Source organism: Tamandua tetradactyla, chromosome 19 (genome assembly GCF_023851605.1).
Source record: "Tamandua tetradactyla isolate mTamTet1 chromosome 19, mTamTet1.pri, whole genome shotgun sequence".
Classification (NCBI taxonomy): domain Eukaryota; kingdom Metazoa; phylum Chordata; class Mammalia; order Pilosa; family Myrmecophagidae; genus Tamandua; species Tamandua tetradactyla.
In genome coordinates, this window is record NC_135345.1 from 72,239,774 (window position 1) to 72,259,818 (window position 20,045).

Sequence of the window (20,045 nt, forward strand, 5' to 3'; positions counted from 1 at the left end):
AAATGAAGAGTACACAGATCTGTAGCCAGTTTTCTTTAAGGAGAAACAAAAAGGCAGCCAAGGGTATCAAAACAATCTGTAAAATTCAAGAAGTTTGTTTGGCTTTGTGATGATTAAATTTGCCAGGAAGATTTTGTGTGTGTGTGGTTTTTTCCCCCCATTCTGAAAAGACCTCTATTTCAATGATTATCTTTTACATTGATTGAAGCTTGAAATGATTTCTATAGTAGAAACCTTGAAACTACAATTAGAAATCATAAGTTTCTAGTTCAGGACCCTCTCAAAGGCACGCTGAGTTAGTTACCTGTGCTGAGTCCTGAGGCCCAATAGGATGCTGCTTATGGTGTCATCTTTGTGGAGAAGTTCCAATAGTGCAGGCTCTTCTATAGTAGAAATCTTGAAACTACAATTAGAAATTGTAAGTTTCTAGTTCAGGACCCTCCCGAGTGACCCTCTCATTTTCTCACTTGGCTCCATTTGGTAGAGATACTAAATTTTATAGTGACTCTAAGTGAAAGTGTAAAGAAGTTGAAATGGACATGTGTATGATGCATCACCCATGGTCCTGGTACTTACAGTGAAGAAACAGATGACTTGGTTTACAGTTGCAGTTGCTTTGAAAATGTTCATGTCTAAAAAAATTCTTAGGGTCCCCTCATTTGAGGTGGTTGAATTCATCCTGAAGGCAAGAAAAACCAGATGCTCTCTCCTAGTTCCTTCTGGTGCTGTCATTCTGATAAAGGAAAGGGAGACTGAGACTTTACACCACACCCTCGCTCACCTTGTTCAACTTTACTCGCGTGGGTGGAATGACATTTCATCCACGTTCTGAAAAACCCAACAGAAAATTGTCAACTGCAAAATTCACTGAGAATAGGGTGAGTCAGAAGAGGAGTCATCTTCTGTTTAAATAATGGATCTGTCTATGCGGTATATCTTTAAAGACTTAAATCCTTTTTTTTTTTCACTTGATTTCTCTCGGGTGTGTTTGTGTTAATGGTTTCAAGAGGTACTCTTTATAAAGGAAGCTGAGTGCCAGTTTTAATCTTTTAAAATAATAGAAACTTATATCTCTTCTTTCACTGGTTACCTTATGCTTTTGTAAAGCTAACATTTATGGGAGGTTATGGTAGATAAACTCATTTAAAAATTTCAGTATTTCAGATATCATATGAGTATCTTATTTGTTTCTCTACCAAAAGGCTCTGGCTCTAGCTCATCCTGGTGTGTCCACAGTATTGGTCTGCAGATGACAAACTGATGTTACCAAAATGACCCAGAAACATCAGCTTATGAGGAACATCTACTTGTTTTTCATTTTAAACACACTTAGATGGGAGAAATTGCCAAATTTTGTTGGGTGAACCAAGGTTGAGAAAGGAGAAGAGTCCCCGGTAGCTTTTTCCAAATAGAAGGAAATCTATGGATTTTATTCCTTTAAAAATCAGACAGCCAGGATTTTGGATCAGTTTGATATAAACAGATTACTTAATATTCTTGCATTTTGCAATAGGGGAAAAGAGCAAACTCCACCTTATCCTTTGAGATAAAGCTTTGGCTCTGCAAGGCTAGGTACCTCCCCAACAGGCTTTGGCAACTCTTGCTTCATGAGGAGTGGCCTTTACTTCATGTCAATCCGAAACAGCGACTCAGGAAACATAAAGTACAGCGAGACAATATTGGCTGAACCGTGTCTCCATTTCTGAAGCTTGATTGGTGCTCTCTTAAAGCTATTAGGGTATATTGTGGTAGTTTTCCTCTTCCATTCAAAACCAAGTCCATTAGGAAGTGTGTTCCCAGTCTTTCCTAACGGAAGAATAGTTCTACAAATTCCCATGTCTACTGATGGACGTTAAGAGAGAGAGTATTGTTGAAAATGTATAGAATTGACAGGAGAACTGTCCTTAGGGACATAAAAGTAAAAATGTAGGATGGGGTCTGGGACAAAGTAGACAGTCACTAAATATATTTATTAGATGAAAGAATCAATACATGAATGTATAATGTAAACTAATGAAGTATGTATGGAATGACTTTTTATAATCCTTTAAATTTTTTGTTTAAATTTTTATGTACTGTTAGCCAAATAAGTAGATATGATCTTTCATTATCTTATTCTTGGCATTACTCCTATTTAATTTTGCAAAGATCATTTACATATTTATATCATTTATATATTTGTATTTATAAGGAAAACGCCTACATATCTCTGCCTTACCTTTTCTCTTCTATTTTACATTTTAAAGAGAGAGTCTAAAATCATGAAATAGTGACTTTTTTTTAAGGTCAGGATCTCAACATTTTACAGATGTGAACTCATAATGACTTAAACTTATTTTTCACTAGAGAATATTAAGATGTTCTACTTATGTGCAACAAAGGAGGTGGTATTCTAAAAAGAAGTGGGGGCCGGTAGACATTTGTTAATAATTACAGTGGTAAAAAAAAACTAAATTGCCTCGAAGGAGTAGATGAAAACCTATCAGATGGAAAGGGAGGGGCTCAGCTGGGCTGGGGCTATTCTGAGTACTGGATGGAAGTGTCCGGTTGCACTTTGCTGACCTCCTCTCTGATTGCTCAGAAACCTTGCCCCCCGAAGAGGAAACTCTTGGGCAAAACTGTTGAAGGAAAACACTTCTTAAAAGAAACAATGTATCTGTGTATTGGAAAGCTTTGGAGAAATGCAGTGAATAGCAGTGTAGGTCTCCCCCAGTGCTCAACATTTTGCTTCTGTCTCTGTGTTCTCTGTGGCCTCAGCTGAAAGTCTGCCAGAGGTTTTTAGCACCTCTTGCTGTGTCTGTGAAGTTATCTGTTATCTGTAAACAGCGTTCTTTGACTTCAAGGAAATCTGATGATAATTCCGTGGGTTTTGAACACTGTTCCTTCCCAGAGTTTTCCAATTGTAGAAAAACTCTCTGGAAGTATAATGTGTGCTTTAAACCTCTTGAAGACATTTCCAGCCCTAGGTGTCTGTGTTTTTTTATGCAGTAAGCTGCGAGAAAATTGAACTTGGTACTTGGGTTGTGTTTTGCAAGGATACAGAAGTTCTGAACTAATATATTTGCGGCAGTTTTGCCTATGAAGCATCTCTTTTTTGAGACTATTAAATTGGGCACACTTGTGAGACATATTTGATATGTATATTTGGAATGTCTGTCACTCATTCATGTGTTTCTTATGGCAGCGTGACTGAGCATGTGGTGAAGCATAAAAGTTTGAAACTTGTTTTACTGCTGAATCATTGCATAAGCGAAGCAATTTATATTTTGGATTTTTGGTTTCTCTGTCTTTAAAATAGGAATACTAGAATATGACATTTACCATACAACTGTTTTTAATGGTTACCAAAACCATATTGCCACTGTACCTGGCATTAGGAATAGGACTACTTAATCACTCTCAGCTTTTTCTTTTTGATTGATACAGCCTCACCAATAATTTTCAGTGATTACTCTCATTGCAAAGATTCTGACTGGCCTAAATATTAAAAACTTTTTTTTTTTTTGCTAAATTCATTTCTATTCTAATTTCTGTTCTTGCCTTCCTAACCATGGCTACCTACTGCTTCCCAAATTGGCAGAGTCAAGCCGGAATGGTTAAATGACGTTTACCTCAAAGCTTCCTGTTTCTCTTTGGTTCGTTCTGCTGCCTTTCAAGCTCTAGGGTAAGATCTAGTTTTCATGGCTAGACTGCTCTGATGCACATTGCCCCTAATCTGTTAAATTATCTTTTTTTTCCCAAAAAGAGGTTTATTAACTGTAATCATATACAAGGTAAAATACAGACGCTTACCCATTGTCCAGCTAAAGCTCAAAATTGCTTGTTTTGGAAAAATGATTCAAGTTTGTTGTGTTTTTCTGCTAGCGAGCATTCAGCACACATGTCCATACCTATGTACGTACATGCATACATGCAGGGTTTTTTCCCCTCTGCAGCAGAGACTAGAGTAATTTTGCTCCCTTTTTGCAAGTGACTGATTATTGGTACAATGTAATCTAGGTACCAATTAAATGAGATTAAACAACAACATAGAAATAATACTATGTATTTTCTCTTGAGCTAAACATTTCCCCATGCTTTTCGTCACAAAATTCTGATCATTGGGAGGAAGTGAGAATTGGGATTGGTGAGGGTCAGTGGAGTAAAAATGTGACAAGTACCATTTCGATGCCCTCTTATTGCTGTGATTAGCTTGTTGGTGAAGTTTTATTTTATTTCGTTCTATTTTATTTTACTTTTGGGCTGATAGCATGTAGAAGACTGATGTGAGAGCCTGCCTCAAAGGAGGTTCAAACATCGTGCCCCTGACTCTGCTGATTGTCAGGTGGGATGAAAGGTGAGGGAGGGCGGTGAGTGACATCCATTGAATCAGCAATGTAGGTGACTCAAATAGTTCCCTTCTCTGAATAGCTGAAAAAGCTTTTAAATCTGGTTAATTGTTTCTCCTTTTCCATGGAGTTAGATTTAGAAGTCAGATATCTTAAGTGCTGTGTCCAATGTGTTTACCTCTCTTTATAGTCTGCTGACCTTGAATGGAGAATGGACTCTACTTAAAACTCTTGAGAGATTAGTTTACAGACTATTTTCATGGTGAAAGGATTAATAACTTTTACCAAGCTAAAAATTCTGAAAATCAAAATAAGTTCTGAGTTTTAGTGATATTGGCCAATATATCAGGTTTTTAGGGCCAGGACTGCATATTAGAGATCGGCTAAATCACCACTCAACCCTCTAGTTGATTATTAAATTTTCAATAAGTAGCTCTTTCCTAACTGAAAAATAAAGAAAATTCCTTAGGTGTAGAGTTGATATCAGTACAACATGAGATTCTCTGCTTGATGCACATAACAACCAATCTATGATCTTGGGGTTTTAAAGGGAGAAAATGTTTATTGCAATGTGGAGCAAGAAGAACACGGAGCAAGAAGTTCCTTTAGCAAGGAACTTGTAGACATTTCTGGAGCTAAGATGGCCTCTGGGCCTAAAATCTGTCTCCCTGAGTCCAAGGAGTTTACGGTTTTTATGGATTCAAACAAGGGGAGATGGAGTTGTTATCATTAAAATAACAACTATAAACAACTACAATTTACAAATGTAAAAGAGCAGAACTAAGCTAGAACTAAGCTAGAATAGCCATCGTTATAACAAGTATAATGCTGTAGGTGACTAGTTCTGGGCTGACTTGAGTTCCTTCATGAGCATTAGGGAGTTGTCTTTGTGATGATAAGACTCTAAAGTTGTAACACAGGATAAGGGGGTACAGATGGGGCCAGTCAGTATGTTTTTACAATTTGCAACTGAGTGGGTTTTAGTAATTTCATATATTTACTTTTGGCTATCTACAGTATACTGGAAAGTAAGCAAAAGGCTTCTGTAATTATTTCACCATTCATCATAATTATTTGTTAAATCTTAATTTCTCGTAGTTGAATCCAACAGATGTGTATGTTTATGGCAGATTAAATCAGGATGTGATTGTTCAGACACTACTCGCTTCTGTTCAGTCTGTGTTATGGTTTGTTAGGATTTACAGAACATAGTGGTGAACTGGGATTCTCAGGAATTGTTTCTGTTCTTGGCTCTACCATTGCCTTTTTGGGAGAAATAAGGCAGGTCATCACCCTGTGGTTATTATGTCTTCTTCATGCGAATTGCAGTTAGTGATACCTTTTTTCTTGACCACCTACTAGAGATGCTCTAAGGATTCTTGGATAATACCTGAAAAATACATAAGTAGTAAACCCTTGACAGTTACATAATTTATCAATTTCAGTTACTCATACATATAAATGATATTTGCCTCTCCCTGTCTCCAAGTTTTTCTAGGAATATAACTTGAAGTAATTTGAAATCTGCAAGAGGAACCCTGTAAATTCAAGATATTATCTCCCTTGGTTAAATTCCCTGCATGTACTTTATCTTTATGCTCAACATTTTGTAACCAGTTGTTGCTGTGACGGCAGAGTGCTTTAAGACTAAAGCTACTGCTGGTAATCAACAATTAGTAACTGTATTAGTTAGGGTTCTCTAGAGAAACAGAATCAACAGGAAACACTTGCAAATATAAAATTTATTAAAGTGTCTCACGTGACCGTAGGAATGCAGAGTCCAAAATCCACAGGGCAGGCTGCGAAGCCGATGACTCCAATGGATGGCCTGGACGAACTCCACAGGAGAGGCTCACCAGCCAAAGCAGGAATGCAACCTGTCTCCTCTGAGTCCTCCTTAAAAGGCTTCCCATGATTGCATTTAGCATCACTAATGGCAGAAGACACTCCCCTTTGGCTGATTACAAATGGAATCAGCTGTGGATGTAGCTGACGTGATCATGACCTAATCCTATGAAATGTCCTCATTGCAACAGACAGGCCAGCGCTTGCCCAATCAGATGAACAGGTACCACAACTTGGCCAAGTTGACACCTGTCCCTAACCATGACAGTAACTTAGTATTTATGTTAGCTCTTCTATTAATACCTTTATTATGAATTTATGGATATGCTTTTTTCTTTAAGCTTATCAAAATAATGAGGAACACTATAGGTATAAGCTCTGTAATGCTGCTTTTCCAAGCTCACATATATCATGAGTATGCTAACATATTCTGATTAGGGTCATAATTATTCTTTATGGACCCAGGGTTAGTTGATTTGATAACTGAGTAATGTATTGTGTATGTGAGTGAGTTTACATGGGAGATCAGGGATATTTAGATAATACACGTCCCAGAGAGTGACAGTGAGTTGAGACCTGAAGAATGAACAAAAATTGGTTAGATGAGCAATGAGGGGAAACATCCCCGGCAGGCGTGTGTGAAGGCCCAGAGGCAGGAAAGTGGTTGGCCCATTTGAGAAATGGAAATAGGCCAGGGAGCATAGGACATGTGAACAGTGAGAGAATGGCCTGAGGTGGAGAGGGCCCAAATAATTGGTGGCCTTTTATGCAGAACTAAAGGTTTAGGATTTTATTGAGCATATACTGGGGAGCCATTGAAGTAGGGTTTTAAGAAGGAAGTGACAAGGGAGATGCGTATTTTAAAAATGATCCCTTTGGTTGCTGGATGGTGATAGCATAGCAGGAGGATAAGGATAAATGTAGGGAGACTTACCGAGATTCACATGGGTGATGATTTTGGGTTGGATTAGAGTGGGGAAAAAAGAGATGAAGACAAATGGTTTCAGTTGCCACAACTTGCTGATTGATGGTTGGTGGATGGATGGGAGTGATTGCTTTTGAATTTCTGCTGTTAGCAGCTGGGGAAATTCATGTGCCATTTTGTAAGATGGGGAACACTGGAGAAAGAGTGGTAGAGGGTGATCAGAATTCAATCTTTTGAACATATAGGGCTTGAGGTACCTGTGAGACACCCAAGTAGAACTGTCAAGCAGGGACTTGGCTAAATATGTCTGGGGCTAAGAAGAAAGGAGAGGGCTGGAGATATAAATTTGAGAATCCTAGGCATTTAGGTGGCATTAAAAGCCACCCAAGGGTGGAAAGTACATTACCCAAGGGTAAGAGAATAAAATCAGAAGAGGACGGGGCTCTGAGAGTGCCAGCATTTGGAGACTGAGAAGGAATGGTTATAGAAGTGGGAGGAACAGGTGAAGAGGGTGAACCATCTGAGGCCAAGAGAAGAACACTTTCAAGGAGGGGAGAATGCTGCCTGGAAGTCAGGGAAGGTAAGGATTGAATAGTAGCCATTAGATTTGGCAAAAAGAAGGTGATTGGTGGCTTTCATTAACAATCTGGGTGGCATGGTCAGGTGGGAGCCAAATCAAAGTAGATTAGAGTGTCCGCAGGGAAAACTATCATCAAGAGAAATTGGAAGAAACGTTGAGATAAAGGTAGAAAATTTTTAGCCTTCCTATTTATATGTTCCATTATACTTAACCAATTAAGATATTCAGAACTGTTATAGAATTATTAGAGCTACAATATGATCTTAGAGATAATTTAGCTCAACGTTCTCACTTTACGGATAAAAAGATAAGTCATGGAGAGATTAAAGTGATTTTCTAGAGTTAACACTGGTAGCAACTGGAATAATTAGGACAAGAACTTAGGCTCCCTGAATATTCTCAGGTTCCCTGAATATTACATGTGGATGTGTCAGTGAATGCAGGCCTTCTTTTCTCTAGGTGAATCTGGAGAACCATGTTCATGAAGATTCTGGGATGGGGTTTAACCAGACTAAATTAGGTGTCTGGTAGCACCATCTCTAGTTCTGGGTCATTGTGATAGCCCTAGAGCATTATCCATGTCTCATTTACCTGAGTACAGGTATGTGAAGGAATAGAATAATTGTGAACTAAAATTAAACATTTAGTACCTGATTAGTCATGAATGCATTAAATATATTGTGGATTATCTATCTATAGTAACTGAAGACTCTTCTCAGGTTTAGGGCATGGCGAAAAGAGGAGCCATAATAGAGGCAAAGCCGAACAGCCCTGTTGGAATGGCAGTTTCAAGGTGTGCATTCACGTGCCTCCCTAAGCTGTCTCTCTGGCTGAACTGCAAATTCAGTTTTCAGTGACTGTTGGATTAGCAATTGTTTTGTATCTTTCAACCCTACTTCCTGTTTGGCTGTGCAAGTGATGACCCCAAGAGAAATAATGTTCTTCTGTGCTTGACTCACAAGTGGATTTTTTTTCCCATTTCAGACCACTTTAATATGTACAATTCAGCGATATTAATTATAGTCACGATATAATGACTTACATCACCACATCCATTACCAAAATTTTACATCACCCCAAACAGAAACTCTGCACTCATTAAATAAAAATTCCCCAATTCCTCCCTTCTCCCAGGCCCTGGTAACCTTTAATATCCTTTCTGTCTCTAAAATTTGCTCATATGAGTGCAATAATATGATATTTGTCCTTATATACCTTGCTTATTTCACTCCAGCATAATTTTTTTCAAGTTCATCCATGTTGTAGAAGGTATTAGAACTTTTTATGGCTGAATAATATTCTGTTCTATGCATATACCATATTTTCTTTATCCATTCATCTGTTAGTGGATACATGATTTTTTCCACCTTTTGACTATTGTGAAAATGCTGTTATCAGCGCTGGTGCACAGATGTCTGTTTGAGCCCCTGTTTTCAGTTCCTTTGGGTGTATACCCAAGAGTGGAATGGTCAGTTCGTGTGTTAACTCTACGTTTAACTTTTTGAGGAATAAGAACACTGTTTTCCACAGTGGCTCCACCATTTTTCATTCCTACTAGCAATGCTTTCCTCATCCTTGCTGTCACAAGTGGATTTTTTTCTGACTGCATGTGTAGTGTGCATTAAAATTTACCAGATGAGTGGAAAGTTCATCTTTTTCTGTTATGGTTCCTGACTCTGGCCTTCCCAGGCCTTTTTGCTTCATCCTACTCCATCCAGTCATCTAAAACGACTGAAAAACCCAGTTCTTCATGGTTGGCGCTCACTGTGTGAAAGCTCTTGGAGAAACTCAGAGCTCAGTAGAGATTTCCAGATGTTTGCTCTGGGCTGGGTGAGGGAATATTAAGGTTATGGAAGATAGTTAAACTCCATATAATGCCTAAAACAGCTGATTGAGGGACAAGATACTCTATGTTTGAAGATGGCTGTTTGTCTGTTTAGGATGAATACTACTGAGTGCCTCTGCTAAAGAACAGCGGGGTTCGTGAGTTCTCTTCAGAGCTTGGGGTGGGCGGGAATGAGGTTTGGTGAGAGTGCTTTGATTTTTCCCAGTTTTAGTTTCCTAGGCTGCTTCATTCTGTATTCATTCTGCCTTTTTTTTTTTTTTTTTTTTTTTTTTTTACATGGGCAGGTACCGGGAATCAAACCTGGGTCCTTGGGCATGGCAGGCAAGCATTCTTACCTGCTGAGCCACCGTGGCCCGCCCTCATTCTGCTTTTAAAGGACTCCAGTAACAGAATTAAGATCCACCCTGAAGGAAGTGGGTCACACCTTAACTGAAGTAGCCTCATCAAATGATCCCTCTTTCGGTGGGTTTATATGCACAGAAATTGATTAGATTGAAGAACATGTTTTTCTGGGGTACCTCCAGCTTCAAACCACTACACCCCCTTTGGAAAGGGAGGAGTGAGAGAGAAACAACGTTTATGATGCACCTATGTATACGAGAGACAGAGGGAGACACTATTTCAGTTGGATTGTCCATAAAAATATCTCTATATCTCTTATCTTCAGAGATACAGACAAATAGATATAAATACAGATAACATTTTTTATCTATAGATATGAATACAAAAGAGATTTTGCTAGGGCAAAGCTAAAATTACTTTAAGGAATCCAACTTTTTAGTGACTGAAAAGCACTTCAAGTACTACAATTTCTAAAGCGTAAGCTTAGTTTTAGTCCTGTTTATTCATTAAGATAGGTTTTCCTATTATTGTTAAGTGGAAATTCTTGTTTTCCTGGTCTATATATTTTTAAATAATTGATGATCACCGAACATAATAAAGATGTACTTCTTTAAAATATTTGTTAACACAAACTTTTTATAGTATTGTACAGTGGGTAGTAAATAAAGTAGTAAAATAAATTACTATTTATAGTAGTAATAAAGCTATTACTAATAGCTGATAACAGTTTGCCTGTTATCAGCTATTAGTAATGGAAACTGTCATGGAAACTTAACTGAGTGTTTGGCCTTACGGTCCTCACCTTACCTAAAAAATGAATTAGAGGGCGGGCCATGGTGGCTCACTGGCAGAGTTCTCGCCTGCCATGCCGGAGACCTGGGTTCGCTTCCCAGTACCTGCCCATGTTTAAAAAAAGAAAAAGTAGAGCCATTTTGCAAAGATGAACCTTTAGAAGACAGTTGCAGAAAGTTTCTGAGTGAAGGGACAGGAGTCTAGCTAAGCAGCCATAAGCTTGCCTCATCTTTAGTACCTTTTTCCTGGAGCTGTTTGTTCTTGCCTGGAGATTATCTTCTTCATCATCAAATATTAAATATTAAAAGTGCTGTGCTCAGAAAACACTGGGTAACAAGCTATGATTTCTTATCAGGCTTGCTCTAACCTCAGGTTGCCTTAAGGATTCCTGGGAGACTTTCGGTACACAAAATTTCCATGCAGTTCAACGGAAAAGGAACGTTTCCATGTTTTTCATTGCTTTTGCTATTTGTTTGCTTGCATGCTTGATCCTATGTGTAATTGATAGTATTTATATTAAAATGGATTACTCATCAGCCTTCATAATTATCTATAAATAAATTGTATGTGTAAATGTAATATCTACAAATAAATGTATGCACTTTATTTTATATGTAAAAAGTTACCCCTATCCAAAATATAAAAATAGAGAAATCATCCCTTGTCTTGCGCAGTGGTATGTGTTTAAAGTTTGGACCCTCTGGAAAATGTCATAAAGAGCCAACTTACCCTTGTTAACTGCAAGATTACTCTGTATCTTATGAAGGGTTTTTCTTTTCATGAGCTGGATGTATGTTTGAGTAAATTAACAATATTACCTTGAATATATCTTATTAGAGCTGCTTATGGATACTCTCAGGAGTTAGTGAATAATAAGTTAGCAAGCTATTTGTACATCATTAAAGAGTTTAGGATCATACATAGCAATCAGTTCCTTATTATATAAAGAACAAAATACAACTTCTGCTGTGCCTGGACTTAATAGTGTGATTCTATTTTTTTCTTATGGATATACTTCTAATTGAGATGTTTTTGGTCCAAAACATAAAGTCTTTGCAGCTTCGTTTTATAATCTGTCACTCATCCAAGGTCTCTTCCTCCTATTCTACATTTTTCTTTTCATAATAAAACAAAATCTCTCTTAATTCTGCTTTTCTTACATCTCTCTTGGCAATAGCTAGAACATGCTTTAGACATCTTGGCATAGGACCAGGTTATCTTAGATAAGCCAATGAAGGCAATATTTAACTTATATTTTAGGAGTATTGCTGATTAGTTCTGAAAGAATAATTTAAAGTGCTAAACATAGTGGAATCTCTGCCTTGAATTGGGGAGAACAGAAATTCATTTGATTATGGAAAGAGTAACAATATGGGTAAAAATTACATTTGGAACATCCTTCAGTGTTTAATTAGAGATTTATATAGGAGACTGGAGGGAGAGGGTGGGGGTGGGTGGAGGTGGGAGAAGATTCACTCTAGGCAAGAATTTTGCCCATCCTCTGGTGATTCTTTGGATAGAGTACAGAACTGGTAGCTCAGTTTTTTAAAGTATTTATATACTGTATTATTCTAACAAGATTTAAAGTGAAAAGAAAATAATGGTTGAAAAGTTGGAAGAGTGAGTTCGTATAAAAAACACACATGAAACTACAGGGCTTTTGTCTCTTCCTTTTTCAGTGGTAAGAATGGAAACAGAATCAGTTAGTTACGAGATTTTAGTATAAATTTAGACTATATTGCAAGAAATACCAGAGCACTGATGAAGCATTCAACCATGCTTTTTATTGAGACGCAAGAGAAATTTCTTCTCTGAGATTTGTGAGGAGACTGGATTACCTAGTCACAACAGCCTTGAGTTGAGTTTCCCAAACTGTGTTGTTGTTTTTTTCCCACGTGTTCGATGTGACTAATAGCCATCTTTAATCTGTAGAGATATGTGGATTGTGTGAGCTAATGCACATAAAATACCTAGCTAATGCCTAGCACATTTGCATGTATTCAATAAATGGTCACTACCATCTGTATGTACAGTTAACATGGCCGCCTATTTCCTAGGAAGGAGCTAAAAGGTCACAGCCATGCAATGGTTTATAGAATTTTTAGTTTGGTTGATGTACAATACCCTTTTCTGGCTTTTAATTATTGATGAGTTTATTCCTTCTGAGCCCCTAAATCATTCTTGGTGCGCACGGTGGGCCCAGTGTGAAAGCCTTCTTAATTTGAATGGCTACAGAGTTGGCATCTAAGTGCCATCTAAGAATTCTTTGTTGGCCTGAAAACCTTGAAGCAATTATCAAAAGTATGCAGTTGGTTTAGAACTATCTTAGGAATTGGGAGAATTGAACATGATAGCATCAGAGTACTTCCTTCTTGTAGTTGAGGTGGAGCAGGTGAGGACAGGATGAGACAAGGATCACGTAGTGATCATTACAGACATTCAGAGATAACCGGGACAGCCATGTTTTCTTCCCGTATACTGGCTGTGTTGTGGATTGTGAGATATTCCCAGGACATTTGGAGTTTGTTGGGAACTTGTCCCATCTGTCAGAGGAAGGCATGCAGAGTATTTATTTGAACACATGGTACTGAGGACACTGCCAAATAAAGGAATGAGTGCCCTTTGCCTGCACATTTAAATGAACACTGTCAAACATAGATCTCTGTAGTTTTACTTTACAGAATTTCAAATAACAAGAATGTAACCATTATTTTAATAATATTTAAAACAATCTCCTTTTTCGTATGGATTATAACTAATGTTAAAATAAACTTTTTGCATCTTTTTATGTTATCTTTGGAAGCAGTTTTCACTGAAATTTCTAGCAGAGAAAAAAATTTTGAGCTTAAAATTCCCTCAGAAGTTAAGCAGCTCAAACTATCCCTTATTCTTTGGGCTTCTTACTGTTTTGTTGACTCTTGCTGGGTTGGAAAGCTTGTCTATCAAGTTTTCCCTTTTTATTTTATATGTAAAATAATACACCATACTCTCAACCTTTATGGCTTTTCCTAAGAACTTGCTGTCATTTTGTTGTAAGTTATAATTTAAAAAATAGCCATCAGTCTTCTTGGCATATTTTTGAAACAGCTAGAGATATTTTAATTGAGAATAAATATTGAGATCCACCCATGATATTCTCATCAATAACAGTGTATTTTCATTAGTAATACTGCTTTTATCGATTATTAGGACAAGCATCCTGTAGGGCAGTTAAAATGCCTCTATTCCAGCTGATTTTATTTACTTTTGGTGTGTTTGTTGCTAAGCACATACAGATTATTAAATATTTGGTAATTATCTTCATAAGGTATTCCTTACTCCCATTTCCCAAAACAAGGCCATCCTCTCTCTTCTCACAGGCAAAGAAACTGAAGTGTGGAGAGAGGTTGAGAAGTAATTAATGAAGCGGCAGTCACAGTCCCTGACCTCTTAAAGATTTGCTTAACCCAGCACTTGGATCCTCTCCTCTATCTGAACATGGGTCAGAAAAGGAAAATTTAGTGGCCACTAATGTGTGAGAGCAGAAGGAGAATACTTTGAGCTTTGAATTGGTCAGCTCAGTGCCATGCTTTGCTTTGACAGTTCTTGGAAGACAGTATCTCCTTCGCTCAGGAAACACTCAATTACAGGGCTGTAAACATCCGTGGCTACATCTGGTAGCCATAGGATACCAGAGTGACTTCCCAGAGGCCATCACTGAGAATATCAAAAATGCACTGAGAGTGGCTGCCTGGGGCTGCAAATGGGAATGGAGAATGATGACAAATGGGCATGAGAGATTTTTTTGGAGTGGTGGAATGTTCTAAAATTGGATTGTGGTGATGGTTGCACAACTCTGTAAATATACTTCAAATCAGTCTGTTGTATACTTACAAGGAGAGGACTTCATGGTCCATAAAATATCCTCCATAAAGTTGACAAAAAATGCCTGAGACTTGCCATGATTTGAAAGGTACCACATTTCTGCTTGGTATTGGACACCATAGCATTCCATAGTGCAGTAAAATGTCTTTCTGAAAGCATCCCCACCTGTGTGAAAGTGTTTGGCAGAGTGAGCAGGGGAAGTACGTGAGGTAGGAGTTAGAGGAGGTGCATATAGGTGACTCTCCCACAGGGAGGGTGCCTGTGATCATTATATGAACAAAGTTGTGCCATCTTTGTGATGATGACAACTCAAAATAGGTTCTGAAAGGTAATGCACATTCCTCTCCATGGAGTTCAAAGCCTCACGTTCTCAGTCTCTCTCTTTCATTAGGTTGACAACGACAACACTTCTTAGCCAGACATCTTACCTTTAAATCCTATCAGCCCGTACAGACTGCCTTTTAAATAGTTTGATCAAATGAATTATGCAGATTGGGGTAAATATATTTAAAATAATCTTTCTGCACAACATCAATATGGTTAATGTAGCTTAATTACCATTTTTGCTTGGATGTCATTATTTAATAAGCTATAGAAAATAATGTGACAGTTTAAAAAAAAAAACATTTCCAAGTCCTTAATTTTTTCATGATATTTTCCAGATTCCCAAACAAAGACAAACAAGCTTTCAGCATTTGATTTATTGAAAAAAATTGGTTGGCTGCTTATACTGTTGTGATTTGAGATAAAGTTGTAGGACTCCCTCAGTAACGGGAGAGCAGGAAACAGTTTACACTGTTTCTTAATTCACGTTGTTTCTGAGACATTTCCTACTTCCTAGTATAATAAAGCTTTCCCATGAGAACGGTTTGCTTGCAAATTGTTTGACATGATAAATTTCTCTTTGGCATGCATTATACGAGGAGAATTTCACCATGCTGAGTAGTGGTAGAATGGGTGTGTGCCTCTGTCATGTGTGTGTGTCTGCGAGGGGCCCTGTTTCATGAAAAGATGCTTCCAACTTCATTCCAAGCATCAGGGATTTTCTTTTGAACATTAAGCTATTCACTTAGAGTTCTGCATTCCTGAACTATGAGATTTTTAGATATGCCTGAGGAATTACTGTGAAAGGTAATTCTCACCAATTTATATGTACTGTGTGCACTTATATTGCATGTAGATATGTGGTATTCTGTGGCACTGTAAAGTTGTCATCAAGGCATGATAATTACAGAAATGTGGAATGAAACCCATATATGAGATAATGTGATATAATTTGAAGTTCAAAAACAATGTTCACTCTGCTTCTGAATTGGTGGTTTCTACATCCAGAGGTTATGCTGTATAAGAAGTAAAAGTTTTCCCAATTAAAAAAACATACAAAATTATGTAGAACTTTGAGTTCTTTTTTTCTGTCTTATCAGATTTTGTAAAAATAATACCACTTGTCAGTTTTGCAGCTTCTTCCATCTAGAGAACTGGAAGCATTTCACAGTCTTTTTTCCCTCATGCCCTTCTCTTCAAGGCAATTTTTTGCTGGGCTGGGTTTATTTTTATCATTGCAACAACCAGTTTTTAGAAACTTTTGGAAACCAAAAAAAGAAAAATGAGAATGGCGCTGTAGCTGACATTCATTTTAGCTGTTTCCTAGTGTGAAAATTTGAGTATTTCTAAAATGTTCTCTCCAAGTATGTCTTAGGCTTTCTGTTTGCCCCAGTTCTAAGTTTCTATTTTGCTGATTGGGGTTAAAAGAAGTTTTAGTGTAAAAGCTTATCCTCAGCAACATGACTTCTTGAACTTGGAGTTAGAGCTTTATTTTTGCAGCTGCAAGAGCTCCTCACCCAGCTCCTTCCTCATTATAATCATAGACTTATGGAAGGTTAGAACTTTAACGATCTCTGGGGATTGCTTGATTTAAGCCTCTCATTATATAAATGATGAGGTGGAGGTTCAGAGTGGTAAAGGGCATGCTCAAGGTCATATGGCTAATATCAGAATCAAGGACTCCTGTCCAGTTGAGTATTCTTTGGTCTTCCTAGCAAAAGTAGTCTACCTGGACAGCAGTAGAGTATATCCTCACAGAATCCTAGTGCCAGCCAACAAGTTGTTTTTTCCAGTGGAAGTTTGCCAAATAGAGGATGGTAATGTTGAAGTCACAGATACTAAACTTCTGCCCTGTGGATCTTGTATAATTTACATGCAGCAAAGAATGTGATTTGCAATGACTGGTGATTTTTCTACCTCCCTAGGCCATCACACCATCTACATTGGGGTCCATGTGCCGAAGAGCTATAGAAGAAGGAGACGTCACAAGAGAAAGACAGGGCACAAAGAAAAGAAAGAAAGGGAAAGAATCTCTGAGAACTACTCTGACAAATCAGATGTGGAAAACGCTGACGAATCCAGCAGCAGCATCCTAAAACCTCTCAGTGAGTACCCTCTGGGTGTTGCTACCTCTCTCTGCCACCCTCCCAAAGCCTGGGGAAGACCTTTTTAGTATCTGTTGCTGATGGGGAGATATACAATGAGACAGGAATGGGCTGCTCTAAAGGATAATGTCTATGGAGTTCGTTTTCTTCTACCAGCAGAATGATCTCGGAGGTCTGGTGGTAAGATTCTGAGTTGTTCAGAAAAACATCTGAAAGTTAAGGCGTGGTTGAGTATTTTAAATTTTGAATAGTGAAATAGGGCAGAGTGTTAACAGCTGATGTTTAACCACAGTAGTCAACAACGACTGAGAGACTCTTAAGGGACTTTTTGGATTATTTCTGCTTGGAAATCAATTCTGTTGAGACAGTAGGTCAAGATGAGAGTACATCTATATAGCTTTCAAATATCAATGTTGTAAGTGACATTTAACCAAGTAGTGGGCCAGGTTGAGGATTTAAAAGAGAATAGTGGAAGAGCCTCCTGTAAGTCAGTGATGAATATAAAGTGACACCATTCTGAAATGTTGAAATATTAGATATCATACATTAAGTCCAAGTGTCATTAAGAACAGAGTAGCAGGGAGCTGAAGAACATTCTTGGAATCAATTAATAGGATGGACGGTGTGGTTAGGTGTACTATACGTTGCTCTTTGTTTATTTTAATATGGAGAATATTTGGCCCTACGGGTAGACTTATGACTGAAGTGAGAACGAGTACGTGCCGTAGAAGGAAGAAGCAGTAGAAACACATGCCAATTTTGGGAGATTCCCTAACAGAAATTACAAAGTGACAGCTTTTCATGTTGGCAAAGATCTGTACGTTCTTCATCTCATTGCTACAGCTGCAGAACCTGCAATAAAATGCATAATGGGTGGCACAGATAAAGATTGAGTTCAGTCACTACAAGTGATGACAGGCCAAATTAGAAGTAACAGCCCAGGGGTGTTGAAAAGCGAAGTTACAGAGTTAAATGAAAAAGGGTGTGAAATGTGGTGAAGTGACTCTTTTATAGTCTCACAACTGGGACTGAGCAGGTGGCACAGAAAGCTAGAAAACTGCCATGGTAAGAGGAACAGGATTGATGGACCACTGAATCAAAGATAAAAAGTTGAGGAGAGTTCAGAGGTGGAACACTAAAATGAAACGGTACTGGAGTAAATATAAGACTCAGAGGGGATCAGAGGATAAGGAGACTAAAGTTTTGTATTTTTCACTTGGAAAGCCTTGCTGAAAGTAATCTTTCTTATATTGACTAAAATAATGGGATCGGTTTCCAGCAAAGTCCTTGAAATGCAGATAAAAAGGTCACAGTTAATAGTCTGGAGGAACAAAAGATAACAAGCACTTCCAAATAAATTACTACTGTTTATCTCGATTTACTATCTCTTTTGGCAAGGCCTGAACCAGAATCAAAGGGGTGTTCTTTCTAGTGTGTGCCTGCTCTCACTCTGCCTCCCTCCTTTCCTCTCTCCCTTGAGTAATCTCTTGAGGTTGAAGAATAAGAGTGCGTATTACTATAAGTATTAAAAAAAAAAAAAAAGAGAGATACCCATCTAAACAAATGGGCCTAGTGATCTTGAGACCAGCTTTTTAGGAAGTGCGATGGAAACATGCCAGCAGTACTCAGATAGGAAGGAATGAATGAGATCAGAAAGATATTAAGGCTGAATGTGTGTCAACCATGAGGTATTGTTGCTTTCTGAGGCATTTTGGGATCAGTTTGAATAGAGCATGTAAAATAAACAAGGCAGTGCATTCTTTTTGTTCGCAGAGGCATCCTCCCTGGGGAATGATGTATTATATTGTATTCTAGGTTTCAGAAGGGCTCCTCGTGGAGAGACAGTGGTTAAGAACCAATTGTTCAGTGACCATAAGGAAATTACTTATAAATTTGCATTTGATAGTTAATTTTTTTTCCTTGCTGATCAGTGAGTTTGGCTATAACATGCTTTGGACATGTTTAACATGAGTCATCCAATTTGACGAAGGTCCTCTTAGAAATGATCATATTTTCTTCCTTGCTTATGATGGAGACTAGATGATTTGATAGTTATTTGGTACAGTTCTATTTAAAATTCAGAATTGTTATACTTAGATATAAGAAGACATTTAACCCTATGGTTTTAGGGAAACCATAAGGCTCTGGCACCAAGATGGCAATAAAATTTTTATGGGGAGAGTCATTTAATGAAATATCTTCCTAGTGCACCATTATTTTCTTTCCAGAATAGCTGCATAGAGTTTGTGATTCTTGGATTTGGAGTGTTTGAGTTACTTATGCCTGTAGATATACTATGACCCGTAGACCAGGTTCCGGTATGTGCCTGGCAGTGCATCACATGGTGTTTATAACTTCTAAGGAAAACACATATGATAGAATAACTTGATGCATGTCACCTTTGAGTCTTTCCTTGTTCTCACCCCCATATACAAATCACCAATGACTTCCATTGGTTCTGCCTCTAAAATATGTCATGTGTCTATCTGTTGCTCTCCAGTTTTCCTGCCAAATTCTGGTGTGATGCATCATATCTCTTGCTTGAGCAACTTCAGCAGCATCCCCTTTTCAAGACTTTTTCCACACAGAGGCACCTCAGTGATGATCATACAGTACAGATTGGGCCATGCCATTCCTCTGCTGGAAACTTCCTGTTGCCCTTGTAATAAAATATCAATTCAGCATCATGTCCCCAGTGTCATTCCAGTTCTTTTTTGTGTCACTCTTTTCTTGCTCACTCTGCTCCAGCCACACTGACTTTTTCAGTCCCTCTACCCAAACTTTTTCTGCCCTAGGGCCTTTGCACAGGCAATTGTGTCTTCTTAGGATGATCACCCCATTCATGTTCTGGCTTAGCTTTTCTCTCCCTTTATCTTCCAGCTTTTAAATGTCACCTCCTCAGAGAAGCTCTTCATTACTATTCTGTCTAAATTAGGTTCCCATATTATTCTTTCTCAGCTCCTTACTTGTTTCCTTCATAGTATATGTTTCAACTTGCAGTTTTCTGAGTCTACAGTTTTATCTTAGGCTCACACTAGATTGCAAACCCAGTGAGAGCAACGGTCAGGTTTGTCTTGTTCACTATGATATCTCT

General features: G+C 38.1%; 1 protein-coding gene across 4 annotated transcripts in view; it reads left to right on the plus strand.

Annotated features, from left to right (window-relative positions):
• SLC4A4 (solute carrier family 4 member 4) overlaps positions 1-20,045 on the plus strand; it is a 434,558-nt gene that overhangs the window by 51,151 nt on the left and 363,362 nt on the right. For all 4 annotated transcript variants that reach the window (XM_077137062.1, XM_077137060.1, XM_077137063.1 and 1 more), the window contains exon 3: positions 16,772-16,951. In XM_077137062.1, the coding sequence (XP_076993177.1) occupies positions 16,772-16,951 (180 nt within the window). The remainder of the gene's footprint in view (positions 1-16,771; positions 16,952-20,045) is intronic.